Source organism: Patiria miniata, unplaced genomic scaffold, assembly GCF_015706575.1.
Source record: "Patiria miniata isolate m_02_andy unplaced genomic scaffold, ASM1570657v1 HiC_scaffold_5, whole genome shotgun sequence".
Lineage (NCBI taxonomy): Eukaryota > Metazoa > Echinodermata > Asteroidea > Valvatida > Asterinidae > Patiria > Patiria miniata.
Genome location: NW_024037072.1, coordinates 9,649,531 through 9,667,027, shown reverse-complemented (window position 1 = coordinate 9,667,027; position 17,497 = coordinate 9,649,531). Strand labels below are relative to the sequence as shown.

General features: G+C 40.5%; 1 protein-coding gene across 4 annotated transcripts; it reads right to left on the bottom strand.

The window, feature by feature from the left end:
* Positions 1-7,208: 7,208 nt before the first annotated feature.
* Positions 7,209-17,098, bottom strand: LOC119740829 (monocarboxylate transporter 13-like). Of its 4 annotated transcripts, XM_038216272.1 has the most exons (7): positions 16,781-17,098; positions 14,712-14,732; positions 14,441-14,584; positions 12,789-13,032; positions 10,017-10,154; positions 8,412-9,266; positions 7,209-8,290 (listed from the first exon to the last, which is right to left on the bottom strand). In XM_038216272.1, exons 4-7 carry the CDS (start codon positions 12,973-12,975, stop codon positions 8,169-8,171), a joined length of 1,302 nt encoding a protein of 433 aa, XP_038072200.1. In that variant the 5' UTR covers positions 12,976-13,032; positions 14,441-14,584; positions 14,712-14,732; positions 16,781-17,098; the 3' UTR covers positions 7,209-8,168. The 4 variants fall into 4 exon arrangements, with proteins under 4 accessions (XP_038072200.1, XP_038072199.1, XP_038072202.1 ...); XM_038216271.1 differs by lacking the exon at positions 14,712-14,732; XM_038216274.1 differs by lacking the exon at positions 14,712-14,732 and having other exon boundaries at positions 14,445-14,584.
* Positions 17,099-17,497: the final 399 nt, after the last annotated feature.

Below are 17,497 nucleotides of genomic sequence, written 5' to 3'. Positions count from 1 at the left end.
TCTGATACCATTTTTTTCACATGTAAATTATGCAGATACTGTAATAGGCCGCATGCTTTTCTACTAAACTGTGATGATTAATTATACAAAATCTCGACATTTCATGAATATTTAGCTATAACAGAAATTGTGGAAATACCACAGAAGAAAACAGATATGTCTGTCATCACGAGTCATCCAGTTTCAACAAGCTGCAAGTTCGTGCAACAGATATACACTCCTTTATCATTGTTCACCCTCTGTTAGTGACTGGTGACTTTGATTGGACCTGTGCTTTGGTTTGTGATTTGACTTACTGCTTTACTGGCTGTGCTAAAGCTCTCGAAAATTCTATAAACGGTGACGTTTTTCTCTAGTTCATCTGAACAAAACTGCCTAGTTCCTCATTTTCATTGCACGCATTTCATTGGAAGGTAAAGCTTTTGACAAACACATTATTTGCTTCGATTTAGTCAAACTGATCAAACGTTTAAGATTTGAGCGAATATTACGTGTGGAAATTAAGAGTCAAAGATCACAATGTGTGACTTAGCACGTTTATCCGTACGAACTGTCTTGACAGGCTTCCAATTTTCACACGGCAGGCCTATAGACGAGAGAGTAGACAACCTCTGGTTTAAGCAAACATTCATACCAGTATGTAAGTATTTTATTTCCCGAAATACTTCAAACTGTCATTACGGTTGGCAACATATTAACTGCTGGCTTCTTTTTCTTTTAAACACTGCTGTCCTGCTCCCCAAAATATACAGCTTTGAATGAGACACAGCCCAGAAATACACACACCGAAAATAACTCGGCAATGTTGGAGGGGAGGGCAGAAAAACTGGGTTTGAGTGACGTTGAGGGTTCTTGTGGCAAACACTATCAATCATAGTCAATAACCAGCAACAGGGTTGAAACCACCACACTCAATCGTATCGGGCTTCCAGATCGCCAGTTCATCACACAATTGAAGTAAAAAGGAGCGGGACCATTTTTGTTCTTGTCCCGCGCAGAGAGCGCTGTTTGAACTTTGATACTATATTGTAATCCGGCGGGAAACAGGGCGAGTCAAAAATGAGAAAAAAAATACACACGTTTAGGATGTTGCTAAGAAGTTGAAGAACTACGACCGTTGTCATGGTTGTTGATTTGAAACAATTCAAAAGATAAGTCCAGCCTTTTTTCTCATAATATGCAGGAAAAACTCAAAATGATCCAAGTCTTATTATGGTATCATCGAAAAGCTTGAAGTGATGACTAATGTTTTAGTGAACAGAGCCAAAATCACCGAGCAGAGGACTGTAAATACTGTCCGCTGCATTCACTGAGTTTCCTTCATAGATTATCAGCTGAATACTAATCAAATCAACGCATGACATTTTGGTCCAGTCGCTGTCAATTTTTGACAAGTAATTTTGCTTGAAAATTAAATGATACCTAACAATTTCAAAACATATTTTAGTCTCCAGCTCAGACGCTCTTCTCGTTTAGAGATTGCCTCAAGTTTTGGCATGCATAATTCCAATCGTATTTATTTTAGCCCATGATCAAACGCTTTCTTTGGGTAACTATATGTACCTCTAAACACATTGCATCAGTAAAACTTTTCACCGAAGGAGCCCTTATTTCAAGAATGCCTTTTATTTGTTCAACTTGTTTTGTCGTGGAGTTGTTATCGATCAGTAAGGCCATAACTAGTAGGGCAACTCGGCTGTTCTTCAGTAGCTGGTCCTGATGCTGGATTTGTACGATTGCATTTTCTATTTTCTAATTAAGAGATTCCCAATTTTCACAAGATTTAGTTGGAGGAGACTAGTTCCGAGCCGACTATATAGAACACCCACGACTCATGGCGCAGCGTAATCGAGCAAAAACCACTCGAGAATCATCAGCGAATCTAAACGAAATTTGTCTTCATCGTCTAATCTGAACACAAACACTCCCAGCAAATAAAAACAAGACACAAAAGTCAGGGCAGAAAATAGAAGCCGCTACCATCAGTTGTCGTATCACCTCGGACACAGCGTGTTGACACAATCGTTTTTCGCCATTCCCAAGTTTGCGTTGTTATTATCGTACCCAAAGTCAACACCACTTTGTTAAATTGACTTCTGTTGTGGGCATAATTGCTGCCAGATAAACCCCGGGTTCCTGGGATACGGTGGAGGGTGCAATTGCAGAGTAAATGAGCCCCTGCAAGGGCCTCATTTTCGGCACAATGTATCCAAAAAAATCCTATAATACGTGGACTCTGTCCCGGTCATTAATATCCAACTCGCCAGGGGTATGAGCGCCTGAGGTTGGCGGGAGATTGAGCTGTTTGTACGGTGACGATGTCTGTCAAGTCACAATCATCGGATCTATGTAAAGGGTTGGGTTTTGAAAAATGCAGTTGAAGGGTCTCGTTAATCAAAAAGATTCGCATGTAAGGTAACTCTAGAAATCTGCTCCTTTGGGCTTCGACTGATTATGTAAGAATGCCAGAAATGTTAAAATAACTTTTTTCAACGTAAATTCTGTTCTCTTCTATTTTACTTCAAGCTTGTTTGTAAATCAGAATTTCTAATTTTCTTGGTTATGTTTTGGGTTTTCTCCCAATGCTTCCCTTTTGCTTCACTGCCAAATTTTGCTAGCCTAAAATAGCCGCTAAATTAGTGTTACTGACATTAAGTGTCTGAAATTGTCATTTGGGTTTCATTTTGAGTAAAACTATACCAGCACGAAATCATTATTTTATTAAGGTCCTACCTCCACTGCCAGGTTTGCATCTTTTTCTCGCTAAATCTCCTATAACTATTTACATATAGGAAACAATCATTATTACTTCCGTCAAGGAGGTTATGTTTTCATCGGTGTTGATTTGTTTGTTGGTTGGTTGGTTTGTCTGTTAACAAGATAACTCAAAAAAATTTATGGACGGATTTGCATGAAAATGTTTTAAGGGTGGTCCTTGGTACAAGTACAAATCGCTTAGATTTTGGAAGTGATCCGGATCTGGGTCTGGATCCAGGATTTTTTTAAGGATTCTTCACCATTTATGCGAGTATTTCTTTTGGGTGTACTGGCAATATGGCGGGGAATTGCTTAGCCTTGGCGGAGGTTTGCGCTCACTGAGTGCTTTGTAGTTGTAGTATATTTCTTAGTCTAATGATTTGCGTAATCATGGATGTCGGTGCCAGACATTAGTATATCGATGACTCCATATACGATGATGAATAGTGAATAATTGGCAGTAAGAACGACTTTCCCAGAACCGTGGTGGGCGTGTACTGGAATGAGGGGTGAGAAAGCGGTGAAACATGTCATCATGATCAATCTAAATCAAGCTGATTACTTCTTTCATTGTTGTCCTAGTAGTTTTTCTTCCATGAAAGTCCCTCCTTTAAGGTGGATATACAAGATTAGTTCTTTTTTAGGCATTGACAGTACGAAAGCTGAAGGGGTGAATTGAAGTTCACAAATGGTTTCTTGCATTTTTGCCACCGCGGGGTCCAACTGCTGTACTATGTCCCCACGCGCCTTGGCTTCGGTCCGACATGAGCGCAGCCCTGCCGGTCAAGGGTGCTGTGCTGGGGCGATACAAGCAGCTTACACAAGACTTTCCCGGGAGCGTGGCTCCCATCCCTGAGGGGTCAGAAGGGGAAATACAGACATTAGTTCTCCTCCACAGAGGCGCTTTCACGCGTGATCGAGTCCGATGAATGAATAGCCCTAACGACAGTCTCACCGTGTGGGCAGGTTACTGTGACGGGGTAACAACGACCTGCGAGACGGCGGAGCGCCGGAGCCAGGCACGGTACAATAGGCCGATTTCCGGCGTGCAGTTTTACCCCTTCCCTACTTCGTTCTATTCAAGGGCTGCACATATTTTGGAGATTAAAATATTGTTCACTGTCGTATCGGTTTCCGGGGCATTGGTTCATTCGGAGGTCAGGAATAAATCCGTGAATATGACTTGGGGCTTCACATTGTCCCTATTTTGTGGGTTTTCCTCATTGCATATACATGTGCGATTTGGGTTCAGCAAGTATTTTGTAAGATACATTTTTACGTCAAATACTGATTTTTTAACAAAAGTCGTTTTTATAATCGGTGCAAAGTTGAGATTTTTTGTACAGTTCTTGATGAAAATTAGGCCGGTGATTAAAAAAAACATGCTCAACGTTTATTTATTTGCTGTGTTATTCAAACAGGGTGGCCATATCAGGTAAAAATACTTTAGTACAAATGATAAAAAGAGATACAATATGAAACCAAATAAATGAATACAAAATAAAATTAAAGATAATAATAATTGACTTTTATGAGGAAAGAAAATGTGGAAACGGAGATGGTTTGGATTTTTAGTTTTCACAGAATTAAGAAAGCGCTAACCTAATGGTCGATGCTTGCCCCAAAGAAATGTGCCCGTCATGATCGACCCGACCATTATTTTGGATGGTTTCGGATCTTAAATAAGCTTGAAGGTGCTCTACAGGATACTGTATTTTGACCTTTTATTAGATCATTCATAAAGAAATACCCAATGCTAAAAACGCTATCAAGTTAATAAACCATCAAACCGGTAAACAACAGGGATAGGTGGCGCTATATAATTTTGTGGACACGGGTACACGATGGAGTCCATTAATAGAATGAGGGCGCTCGATTTGTGATCAAATTTCGGGATATGGACCTTATGGATGCAGACCAGTAAATAAACTGCCTTAGACCCCAATGATAAATGCCCCCACTTCAAAAATTCAGGGAAAATACTCACAACTCTCCAAAGTATTCGAGACACACATTAAATTAAAGCTAATTTCATCATCTTTCATTTTCTTCTCAATTTTTTGGGGGGGTTAACTCATGACTTTTAGGAGAAATTTCCATCCGAAGATGATCACACCTTAGTTAAAATGGTCCTGAAGCCCATACGCCATTTTGAAAAACGACGCCTACACTCCATTGCAAAATAGAGCGCAAGTTCACGGCCCACAATATGCTCAAATAGCGAAGAATTTGAGGGCATGCAAATCGTGATTTGGCCGGCGTAGGCGATTTCGGACCGATTTACTGGCCTGCAACCTTATGGGTGCACCGATAAGCCAAAAATCCGTCCGCCGAGCTCATGAATTAAGTTATACATGATATTAGACAGTTATGAGAGCCATACAATTGGGGAATTGAAGAGATATGGTAATGAACCTCTGATCCGGACTTGGGGCTTCCAATTCTGAGAATTTTGGATGCTATTGGCTCGAAAATGGCGCTATTTGTGGAGGGATTGTTTTTCAAGATGGCTACTTTTCCGCTGGGGGGGGGGGGGGGAAATAGGGATCGTCTTCTTTGGGTGAGAATATCTCAAAAAGTCAATGGTCAACCCACCAAAAAATGAAAAGAAACTGAAAGATGACATGTTGATCATGATTCCGAGCAGCTTGACTTCCTGTGAGAGTTCTGAGTATTTTTAAATGAATTTTGAAGTATGCGCATTTAGCACTGGTGTCTATGGGAATTTATTGCAGGGTTGCACCCTTATTTATGAGGAAGCCATTTTTGTCGTGTTCCCTGAATGTATTTTATAAATTGTGAACTGTTGATTGGGATGGTGCCAGACTATTCAAGCATTCTAGCCACACTTTCAATTGTTTTAAAATGGGGCTTTTTAAATTCACTTTAAAGGCAACATTTATTTCCATACTTTCCACAAATAAGTCGAACTAAGTTTTCAATTAAAAAGAAGGTAATTGTATAGATTAAATAAATAATAATGCAACAATGTAGTACAACGACTAAATATATTAAATTAGGGCTTAAAACATTAGGAAAAGTTTAATCACAAATATTAAATTATTCATCAGTCACAGCAGACTGGTATTAATTTGTAATTTATTTCATGTCATTGCTTTCATTTCTTTTCCATGTTCCAAAAATGAACAATTTCCCTCGCTTTCAATTTACGGCCGAATCGTGAATAAAGCTCGTATCAGACGTCGCGGAATTGAAGCAATTATTAGGGAAAAAAGATAATATTTTCAGTTAAAAAAAATATATATTTGTGCTGAAAAAAGCCCGGCTGGTGAGCCGTTATGAAAATAGGAAATGTTTTGATTTAGGCTACCTTCAGGCTCTTCCAATATCTGTTCGATTTGGGGGTGGGGGGGGGGGGGATTTAATTCCGATGACTTCTGGTTGATTTTTTCTCACTCCAAATTATGAACACCCCTAAAAGCAGACTGTCCTGAAGCCCAACGCCGTTTAGAAAAATATTCTATCCACTCAATTGCCAAAAAGGGGGTCCAATTTCATCCCAAATGTCTCACAATACAACTTCATCAATTAAGACCGGTTTACATCTGGGAACCTTTCTACAAACCCTCAATTTCACGGTCCACAAAATTATATTAAGAGAAACATTGAAAGTATTAATCAAATCGTGATTTGGTCGGCGCGGCGTAGGAATATTGTGCCTGACTGCATGCACCACACAGGGCGAGTCAAAAAAGCGGAACCCAAATCCCCCAAAATATATTTCTGATTTAAAAAAAATATGTGGCACCAAAATTTATAACGACTGAAAGCCATTTTCATAAACTACTTTTTGATGAAAAAATTACTGAAATTGCTCAATCCGTTCAAAGTAGGGCCTACATCACCATTTACACACAAAATGAACCTAAAACCTCCTTCGTCCAAAAATACGATCTCAACAATCGTCGTTACATTATTGTCTTCAAACATCACCAGCGATAAAACCTCAGTTTAAAAGTTACAAATATTCAACAAAGTACTTTGGAAGGCCCGTCTTTTAAAAAAGTGGATTTTATAAATCATATTGTTTGCCTAACCAGGGTTGTTAATAAAGATATTGTGTACTACAGTTGTTGAAACAAGTATTCGGTGCCATTTTCTTTGTTGTTCCAAGCAGTCAGAATACATAATAAATTGCTTTTATTTTGACGAAAGAGGTTTTAGGTTGATATTCTTGGAACGGATTCATCAATTTCAGTATTTTTTTCTTATCTAAAAGTAGCTTATGAGATTGGCTTTCCAGTCATTATTATTTTTGGTGCTACATATTTGTTTAAATATGGAATATATTTTTGGGGGTTTGGGTTCCGTTTATTTTTAATCACCCTGTCGTGAGCGTGTGTGTAAAGTGCGCCCGCTTCGGTGAATCGCTAAACAGACCACGAACATCACTCGTAGTCTCGTATACGCGCCCTGCAAACAGACTAATTACACGATCTAGGTTGGCACTCTTTTATTCACACACCTCAACAGGCGCTATACACTCAACTATGACCTATACAGGCTCTTGATCTGCACCTAACCAGGTTGTGGTCCCTATAAAGGTCTTTACATTTATTATTCAATTTTATTGGGTGAAAAATACATAACTATGTAAACGCCGAGCCCATATCTTTAGCTTTAAAATGAAAAATGAAATATCGTATTTATTTTTTTCAGTTAGGGACCACATCTTACGAAAACGTTTTGATTAAAGCCTAATAAAAGCGAGATTTGGGTAAACGGTGTTCTCAGTGTAAATCTTATAAATGTATAATGTTCAATGTCTAATTCTTTGACCAAAAAAACATGTATGATACTGTTTATAGAAGTAAAGCAGAGTTCAGTATATTATCTGAAAAAGACAAATTTATTTTTCTCATGTCATCTAAGGATAAAATTATTATGCATTGTTTAGCCAGGTACATTTTCTGTCTACTTAGTTAAAAGAAATTAATACTATTAGTTTAAAATGAATAAGCTCCTATAGGTAGCTGGCAGTGAATCCCAAAATTAATACACTAGGAGGCTTTCCCACTAATGTATGCTAATCAAATGCAGGGCGGGAACCAGTCTACTTCGCCCGTACCCCCGCCCTGCAAACAGGCTGCTGGGAAGGGCATATGCCTTCACAGAATCTTATGTAGGAAGTATGGATGGCATTCTGGGTAACTTATCATCATACCTTCGCATCTTGCTAGCTAGCCGCTATACGTATGATAAACAGATGTAGCGAGTTTATGTGTTGCGTACTACGTCACGGGTCACGCAAAATCTATCCAATGACAGCCCTTCCCAGCGTCCTGTTTGCAGGACGGGGGGTACGAGCAAACCTGTCTACTTGTTTCCCATTTTGTTAAGCGCCCTCTCGTGTTAGTGGGTTGGTAACTTGGGCAGTTTGGTAAAGGTTATTAAGTTGGGCAACACACTCCGGTAAATCGTATTGCCAGCATTACCGGTATCACGAGAAGGGACAAACCTCCATACATCATAAACACGATCTCGTAGTCACTGGTTACGTCATACGTCCAACCTGCACGAAAAGAACACAATTATGACAATTAATCAAAAAAACATTAGTTTGCTTCATTTCAACCCCCCCCCCCCATTTTAATGAAACCAAGGATTGCATGTTTGCTTAACACCGAACTCACCTGAGATGGTGCCGCCAAATATCTGTCCAGCGCCAGCGAAAAGGTACAGCCAGCCTAAAGCGGCCATCTGACGTTCATCTTCGCCTACGAGATCTCGCGTGATGACGAAAGTGAGCGGGTAGGTGTAACCGATTGCCAGGCCTACTGCCGTAGCCAGACCAGCCAGGGCGGGTAAGGACGACACGGCAAGAGGGTCGATAAGGCAGGAAACGCCGCAAAGGAGACAGGCGAGGATAAACAGGTCCATGGGTTTGATTAGGTCTCGATCGGTCAGGAATCCGCTGGTCAGGCGACCCACGAGGGAACCGAGGCCGCCGAAAGTAGACAAGAACGAGGACGTCTGACTGTCGTAGCCCAGAGCCACCGAGTGGGGGACCAGAAACAGCTGCCAGCCGGAGTAGACAGCGCCCATGACGAACGACGGAAGCTGGAACAGGGAAAAGCGGGGCTCGGTTATAAACATCTTGGGGTCAAAGCGTTCCAGCAGAAACCCGTTGCACGCTTCACACTTCCTACTAATCGCTCCCACTGCACCATCATCATCTCGTACTTTCTCGGCAGCACTGACTTCGTCTTCATGATGAAGCTTTTGATATCTCGTTGAAGAGCAAGACTTGGCTGAGCAGGGTCTGAGAAGCGCGCCGAAGACGCAGACATTGAAAGTGGCCGTGCCCAGAAGAAAGAGGGCGGCCCTCCATCCGTACAGTCCAATCAACCACTCGGCTATGGGAGGGAGGGCCATCATACCAACGGTGCCTGCTGCGAAGGAGATACCATTCACCGTGGCAAAACTCTCAGGGAAGTAGTCCATCAACGGCTTGAACGCAGACACGTTGACAAATGATCCTCCGGTACCTTTTAATTATACAAATGGTTGGAAATAGTCAGAGATGGCATACTTAAATACAATAATCAGTTGAGACGTCAGATGTTGGAATCAGACGGTTATGTTTCGACTCTGCTTTTAGACGTCCACTGGTTCATTTAAACACTTATTTGAAATTGGAGCTACTGTCCGTTGATTGGCAAACTGGAAATTAAACTTTTCTTCACTCGATATATACTTCTATTGTGAAATCCCACCATTGTTCATTATAAAACTTTCAGTCACGATCTCTACGTACATCGCACAGTTGCAAGCAGAATGCAATGCGTACGTTGTACAACACGTATCTGGTATATTTTGGAAGCCTACATTACTGATATACTGAGCTAGCTATTCAAGCAATCCATCTTCATGTGGCGGTTTGCCAAAAGTCAGTGACTTCATGGCGAAATAAAGGCCTTACCAGCACCTATACCCAGTGTCTTTGCCAACATTTTCAAAAGGAATCTCAAAAGATATAGCCCAGCATTTAACGGACCCGATGAACCGGTTTTATCGTTCACACAATGTCTCTTGTATTAAACCCGCCATCTTGATATCACAATTTTCCCACAGATGTCGGTATAAAATCACAACACCATAACTGAACTATATAATTACAACAGCATTAACGAATTGTGAAACTGCCTATAGCGATGACCTCAAAATATCTCCTGAACGAGGACAAGGCCTATTGTCTGCATTCATAGAGATCTCAAGAGTACGTGATAAGGAATTACTTGATAGGGCCAGCCATAATGTAAGATGAAGTGAGTTGGTCGAGGCCGCGGCTCCCATAGTCCCAATGGCCATCACAGCACCACCAATGATGACAAGCCTCCTAGGCCCGTATGGTGTCAATGCACTGGCCAAAGGAGCTGAAAATAAAAAGAACAAAATATCACATTGGAACTCTGAGTTCTACAGAAACTCAAAGATTTTAAAACATTTGACTCGCAAGGAATCTGGCTCTATTGAACACGGATGAAAGCACTGTTTCAATTCAATTCAATTCAATTGAAAATAGGCCTAATGTATTTATCCTTGAAAAGGCAATTGTATATGGTTGGACAGCTCATTAAAAAACACGTAGTAAATTACAAGTCGAGTAAATATATAAAACTTAAACAAACACAAACATCATGTTCTTATCTCGATTAAAATTGGTGTAAAATGTCATCTTATCTAGAAACGTAGTATCTTATCTATATACAAGAAATAATTAGACGATGAATGTACACATGATGACGTCAATGGTAAAATGGCAAGAAGAAAAAAAATATTAAAATGATGGACCTATAAAATGCAGATATCCATTATTTTATGGTCTAATGGCCACTGGAGTAATGACAACTCGAAAATATTAATACTGATACCCTCCTTCTGTTCAATTGTTGCATATAAAAATGAGATAAAATGAAATGACAAGTGAAATGATGGACCTAAAATACAAAAAAATTATCAGTAATTTATAAGTCTAATAGCCACTGGGATGAACGAGAACTTCCTTCTGTTGGCTTAACATGGAGGGCATCTTAAACGACGTCTCGATGGGAGAACTCAAACATGGTTTTCAATACATGATTTTCACAGGCTAAGATCGACTTGGCTTTACTTGTTGTTCGTAAAACTGACTAAGGTCTCTCTGGGGCTCTCCGGTAATTTTGGACCCCAGGTTAACAATCTTTTGCAAACTGTTCCTGTTCTTAGCACTCAGGTTAAAATACCAGGAAATAAATGAAAAGCACAATACACTTTCAACGAATGACCGATACAAAAAAGACTCAATGCAAAACAATTATAACCGAATCGCAACATGTTAATTCGCCAAAAAAGAGACACAATGTCCTGTCCGGAGTCATACATATTGTATGAAAATAGAGGGAAAATCGTCGTTGGTATTAAATTGGTTTATTTTGGTGAAACAACGAACATACCTTTTGACGTTCACATAACACAATGAGGTTGTCAAGTATTTTGTATTTTTTAAAAACTAGCCCCGCAAGGCGGTTGACATATGTTTTGCCACCCACAAAATTAATACCGAAATACTTGTCATTACTGTGCACACTTACCGTGTGTTGGGGTATACTGTAAACATTATCTTAACTGTTATATATTTTACAATAATCCACCCTTGAAATATCATTCATATATGCAGAAATATTATCATTCTCCTAAAACGAAATATAAAAGCTGCAATTAAGTGTCGGATTACATTGATTATTTTAACGGGTAGTATGGCCGGATGACCATAATGCGCATTGTGACTCAAGTTTTACTTGCAATTTTGAATACTGTTCGAAAACTAAACACACACTGTGAATATAAACACTTGAAAATAATAATAAATGGCGTCACATGTTTAAATTTACAACAGATTGACGTGTTTTCTTTTTGACTGTGTGTTTACTTTTAAAACGTCAGTAGTATTTAAATGTTAAACACCTTTGATGTATATATTTTAAACACTGTTCCGTTTAAAGATTAAACACCGTCAGTGTGCTGATTTTAAACACCAAATATGTTTTCAAATTAAGCATGTTCATTGGATAAGCTGCGTCACATGTTTAGAAACTGTCACAGATTAGTGTTTATTTAGGTTTTCTAAACCTAAACACCGAGTAGCAAAACAATAAGTATCAATAATTCATAAGGTGGATTTTTTTGCGTCGGGTGATGTTAATCAAATTAGCCTAAGTATCAAATTCAATTTGACAGGCATCGAATACACCTTACTGAACAATAATTCATTAACAATACGTTGGAATGCCTCAACTTAAGCCCCGCCATTAAGACTTCACTGTCAAACCTAGTAAACACATTATAAATGTCTTTTTGCAACAGTTTATAAACTGACGCGTTTAGGGAAGAGACGCAGCAAAGGCCTATAGGCTCCATTTTGAGTCGGATACATATATATGCAGGAATGCCTGCACCAAAAACGAAACCTCAAACAGCCGGTTGCAGTATTACAGCTGCTTGTAACTGAAATTTGACTTCCAGGGAAAAAAATACAAACATTACAATCCCTCGTGTTTATCTTATAAATGCTCCGTGAACGGTTCTGTTTAGGAACACTAAACACCGTATTTAATTAATAAACGCTCCGTGAACGGGTCTGTTTAGGAACACTAAACACCGTGTTTAATTTATAAACGCTTCGTGAACGGTTCTGTTTAGGAACACTAAACACCGTGTTTCATTTATAAACGCTTCGTGAACGGTTCTGTTTAGGAACACTAAACACCGTGTTTAAATTATAAACGCTTCGTGAACGGTTCTGTTTAGGAACACTAAACACAGAGTTTAATTTATAAACGCTTCGTGAACGGTTCTGTTTGGGAACACTAAACAGTGTTTAACTAATAAACGTTTCGCGTGAACGGTTCTGTTTAGGAACACTAAACACCGTGTTTATAAAATAACTTATAAACCCTTATGATTTTACAGTGTTTAGAAGTTGAATGTTATGACATCCAAGGATCGAGATGCCAACATTGGCAACTTACCTAACACAGAGCACAAGCTACCGTAGATACCGGTCGCCGTCCCAATAGCGGCCACCGACGCGCCAAGGTCATCCACCAGGTACGGGATGAACACGCCCATGGCTTTGAACAAGCCAAGAGCAAAGAAAGACAAAGATGCCTTGGAGAGAAGAATCATCCATCGCCAGGATGAACACAGAGAATTCATTTTCGTTGTCACTTCTGTGGCGCGGGAGCTACGTCGGAAACACCCAACAACTGTGAACTGCGTGTTGCAAAAAGGGAATAAGAGCAGTAATTATTTATGCAGATTGTACACGTATTATGGTTTCAGCGAAAGTGATATGTTATGTATTTATAAGATGAGATGATATGGTATGTTTCTTTAGGCTCGTGCCATATTTTCAATGAGGAGCGCTGATAAAATCCTTCAATCAGGCACACTATATTAACTATAAAAAGTGTACACATGCACCTTTCTCACGACTATTTATTTAGGGGGAGACCGTTCGTATGTACGTCACATTCTTCAATTTTGCCAGTGGAAACATTTTTATGGAATTTTGTTTTTTGGTGGGGGGGGGGGGGGGAAATTAAATTTTGGGGCTAAAGAGCCCCTCTAGGCCCCCCTAGAACCGCCAATGCATGGCACCTGGTGTGCTTTTATTTTCAAGAACTTCTGAACACAACATTTCAAACAAGTCAGTGTAACAATGTTTGCTATGAAACTAACCCCTAAATCCATCCATTTCTGAAAATTACAGCAAAAGCAAATGCTGTATACACTCTGGTGGCCAGAGTGTATACAGCAATCTCCATTTTTTGTGTCGTTTCTCAGTGAAGCCTGGCGCATTATTCGCCTCCTCGTCCATTCCAATCTCCATTTTTTGGTCGTTTCTCAGTGAAGCCTGGCGCATTATTCGCCTCCTCGTCCATTCCAATCTCTATTTGTTTGTCGTTTTTGTTCCATTAAACACCCAACCCTGTAATCACGCTATTAGTATTACATTACGACGCAAATTAAAGGTAAGGGCCTACGTTGATTTCGCGTCTTTTTGAGAGTTTTTTCTAGTTTAAATCCAAAAAATTGCTCAAAATCTGAATTAGGTTGCATAACAAAAACCCTGTTAAAGTTTAGCTCTGGGATAAATGCATATTTTGGAGAAAAAAAACCCAGAGAAAATCTAAGCACATTTGGGGGGGGGGGGGGGGGTCTCGTTAGGGGATTCCGTTGCTAACGCACGAATATACAACATTTTATTGTGCACACCAAATCACCATGCTCCCCTAAGTTTTGCTACTAAGTCACACAGTCAAGCCATTTCTGCATGCACATTTCACGAAATGTTTCATACTCAATCTTGAACTAAATTCTTAAGATTGTGGCCCACCAGTGCACCCCTTAGATGTGACCATAATGATTGTGACCAGTCACTCACTCATTCTCATGACATAGTCGTGGGAGGACACGAGGGCGCGGGCAAAGTGGGCATCAACCATGGCGACTTCAACTTCCCATTGTCAGGGCTGTCCAAGAAAACGTAATAACTGTCCTAATTTTCCCATCCCTGACCATTATTATCGAAGTGGTATGATTGTAAAATCTTTCCAGGAAATGCTTTTAGTCATAAAACTCACGGCCTACGGGGTTTTCGCTAAATCTTACGGCTTACCTACTTTTGCAGGCAGTCTGTTACACCGGCGCTAGAAGTCGGTGGTATACGGTCTGCGTTTACTGCACTTCACGGTTACGACGGTAGGTCTATACTCGTAGTTACTATGGGTTTATCGCACTGTTTATACACAAGGCGTCTCACCTGCCAGGGTGACCGTAAGGTTATGGCAAAATTCTGCTAGATGCACTTCAAAAATCTGCTAGATTGAACAAACATCTGCTAAATCACCTATTATTGCACGAAATACATTATAAACACTTATACTCACATGCAGATGTTGTAAAATTTCCTAAAACAAAAACAAAAATCATAAAATTTCTTTAAAAAAAATGATTACTATCATAATTGTTTTTTAATTGCACGTGTCTAGCCTGGCTTGCAACAGTCTAAAACTCTTTACTGTGTGTTGATACACGTCAGGCTACCTCCAATTGAAGCTTTTTTCAAAAGTAATCAGCTGTATTTTTCAAATTTGCCATATTTTTAGGTCAGATCACCAATTTTACAGAATTCTGCCAGAAATCTGTTAAAAATTCAGCAAAAATCGAAGCTCATTAATTACCTCCAAAATTGCACACTCGTGGCCAGGCCTATTGCCATTTTGCAACAGGCTGGCTGGGCGCGCGCAAACATTACCGTTGTGATTTAGATATCACGAGGCGAGGCGGGTTCCAGACCTACGTACGTCATGCATATGCAAGATTCACCGCTAGTTACCGGACCCTATTTTTGACGTCCAAATGAGAATGGGGTCAGGGAACCAGAGACTACAGAACCCCCGGCGCTTGGGGTTTTGTGTAGAATGATGAGAGGACCACTTTTTACAGCAATGTGTCAGAAATGTGAACATTGTCCAGGCGAGACAAAACCAGAACGGAGCGGAGAACAGAGGCTCACGTGACCACTCCTACAGAAATGGCCAAATGTCGAAATGAATGCCTTCACAATGTATAGCTCCACAATGTATAGCTCCAGGCTTAATAACATAGATAAGGCCAACAAGTCCGGTTTCTGGTATGCGCGCGCATCGGCGTAGCCATGCGCGTCGGCAAAATGAAAAAGTTTTTTTTCAATGACAGATGATGTCTCAATACCGCCAAACTCACTGGTTTGACTGGAATCCTGCTGCTGCACAATTTTAACGTGTTTTTAGATCGGGGGTGACGAACGAGAATAAGCTTTATGTGGCCTCTCTGGACTCCCATTATATTTGCGCTAAAATTAGTCGGGCACCATTTGCAGTCATCAGCCGACATTTGAAGGAAAAAAAAGGTAAAAAAGAAAAGAAAAGAAAGCCGCGTCGCCGCACCACTTTTTGGGCAAGCTTCATACCAGAAACCGGAGGCTTTTTTTTAGGCCTAAACGAAATTCCAGTATTATTCCTGAAGTTAAAAGAAGAATGGGCTTAGAGCCGCAAGGTTGCAGGTGAAAGGACATGGAGCTGCACAATCACTGAACCGGTCCTGGCTGGCTGCCTCGACAGCCTCCAGGGCAATAATCAACCTTCTATTTGCGTTTTGTAATGCGACAGTACCATGCTCTCACGACCAAAACAGAAATTCTGGAAATACATACAGTCATGGCGTTTCCAGCGAAAGGGGTAACGGTGGATAGGGGATAGGGAACAACAAGAGTTTATCTCCAAAACGCGATACGTCACGCCATTTTCTCTTCAGAATACTGCTCTCTCTCCTGGCTGCCCAAAAGCAACTTAGACGGCTGTTATTGTACTTAAAGACAACTTAACATCTGTTCATACTGTTTTTATTCTTTGAAGTGTCACAACCGTGCAAAATGTTCACCTTTTTCAAATGGATATGTCGCGTTGCAAATAATATCTTCTCAAGTAAAGTAAAACAGTACTTAGTACGAGAGCTACATACATGCACGGAAGTGCCGGCCTGCAGTGATGATGCATACGTCCAATACACTGTATTTAGTAGCCTATTAAGTATAAAGTAACCGCACGTGCGAAAAATGACTCGCTGCACGAAGTTTCCCTCGGGCCTACCGAGACTTAATTCCGTTTCTGGCTCAAGCTTCATTGCAACGAGGTACTAGGTGCAGTCAGTGCACGAAAAGGCTAAAGCTGGTTAACTGTTAACATTTTAATTCAAAAGTCGAGAATGGGGGAGGGGCGCCCGTGCCCCCACCCCCACCTCTCGTTGTGCACTCACATATCGTAAACTCAAGCCATGTTTGCCAAACAGCAAAGTGGACTTAAATACTTGCTAAGGAGAGTTAATGCTTTCCCCATATTTAGAGTACTACTTCTCGTATGAAACTCACCACGCATAATTTTTATGTGGCGTTTTTAAAAAAATCACTGAAGCTTACCTTTTACATGCGATTGATGTCTGCTACAATGACCATTGCCGCATTTAGCACCGTTTCAAAACCAAAATCATCATGAGCTAAAACCAGACTGTGGGTTGCAGAGCTTGATATAAATTGTACAACCGCCCAATCTCGGGAATCTGCACATAGGCCTACAGTGAAACTCGATGCAAATCAGGGAAAACGAATAAGAGTATACGTTGTTGTTGCGCAAACAATAGGTTTATAATGGATTGAGACCGCAAATTCAACTTGAATAAGTTGAATTGAAACTGGACAATAAGTTTGCTGAACACCCAGCGGGACAATAACAATGGAAGGCAGTAGAGCATACAAAACTACAAAAAAGGGTAACGGTGCAACCATAGGCCATCCGTAGCTTTGGTCAAAGCGCTAGTTGTTATTCATCCCGGCCGTAGCGCGGTAAACGATATCCTCGCTAGCGCTATGCATGCGTGCATTAAAAATACAGCCCGAACAGCGACCTCACGCGGCCACCATTTCTATGCAAATCAGTTGGACCCAATCTAGCGCCTTGGTTCAATCGTCGGCAAAGGCTTATGTTTTTCTTTATTTTGCGCTGGATTTCTAGCGCACGACCTCGTATGCGAATACAGATAAGTGTAGGCGGGGCTATGTGGAGTGTCCAATCACACCTTGGTAAATCCGGACGTCATCAAGTTATTTGCAGCTATTCGCCTTTTGCGGACGTGACAG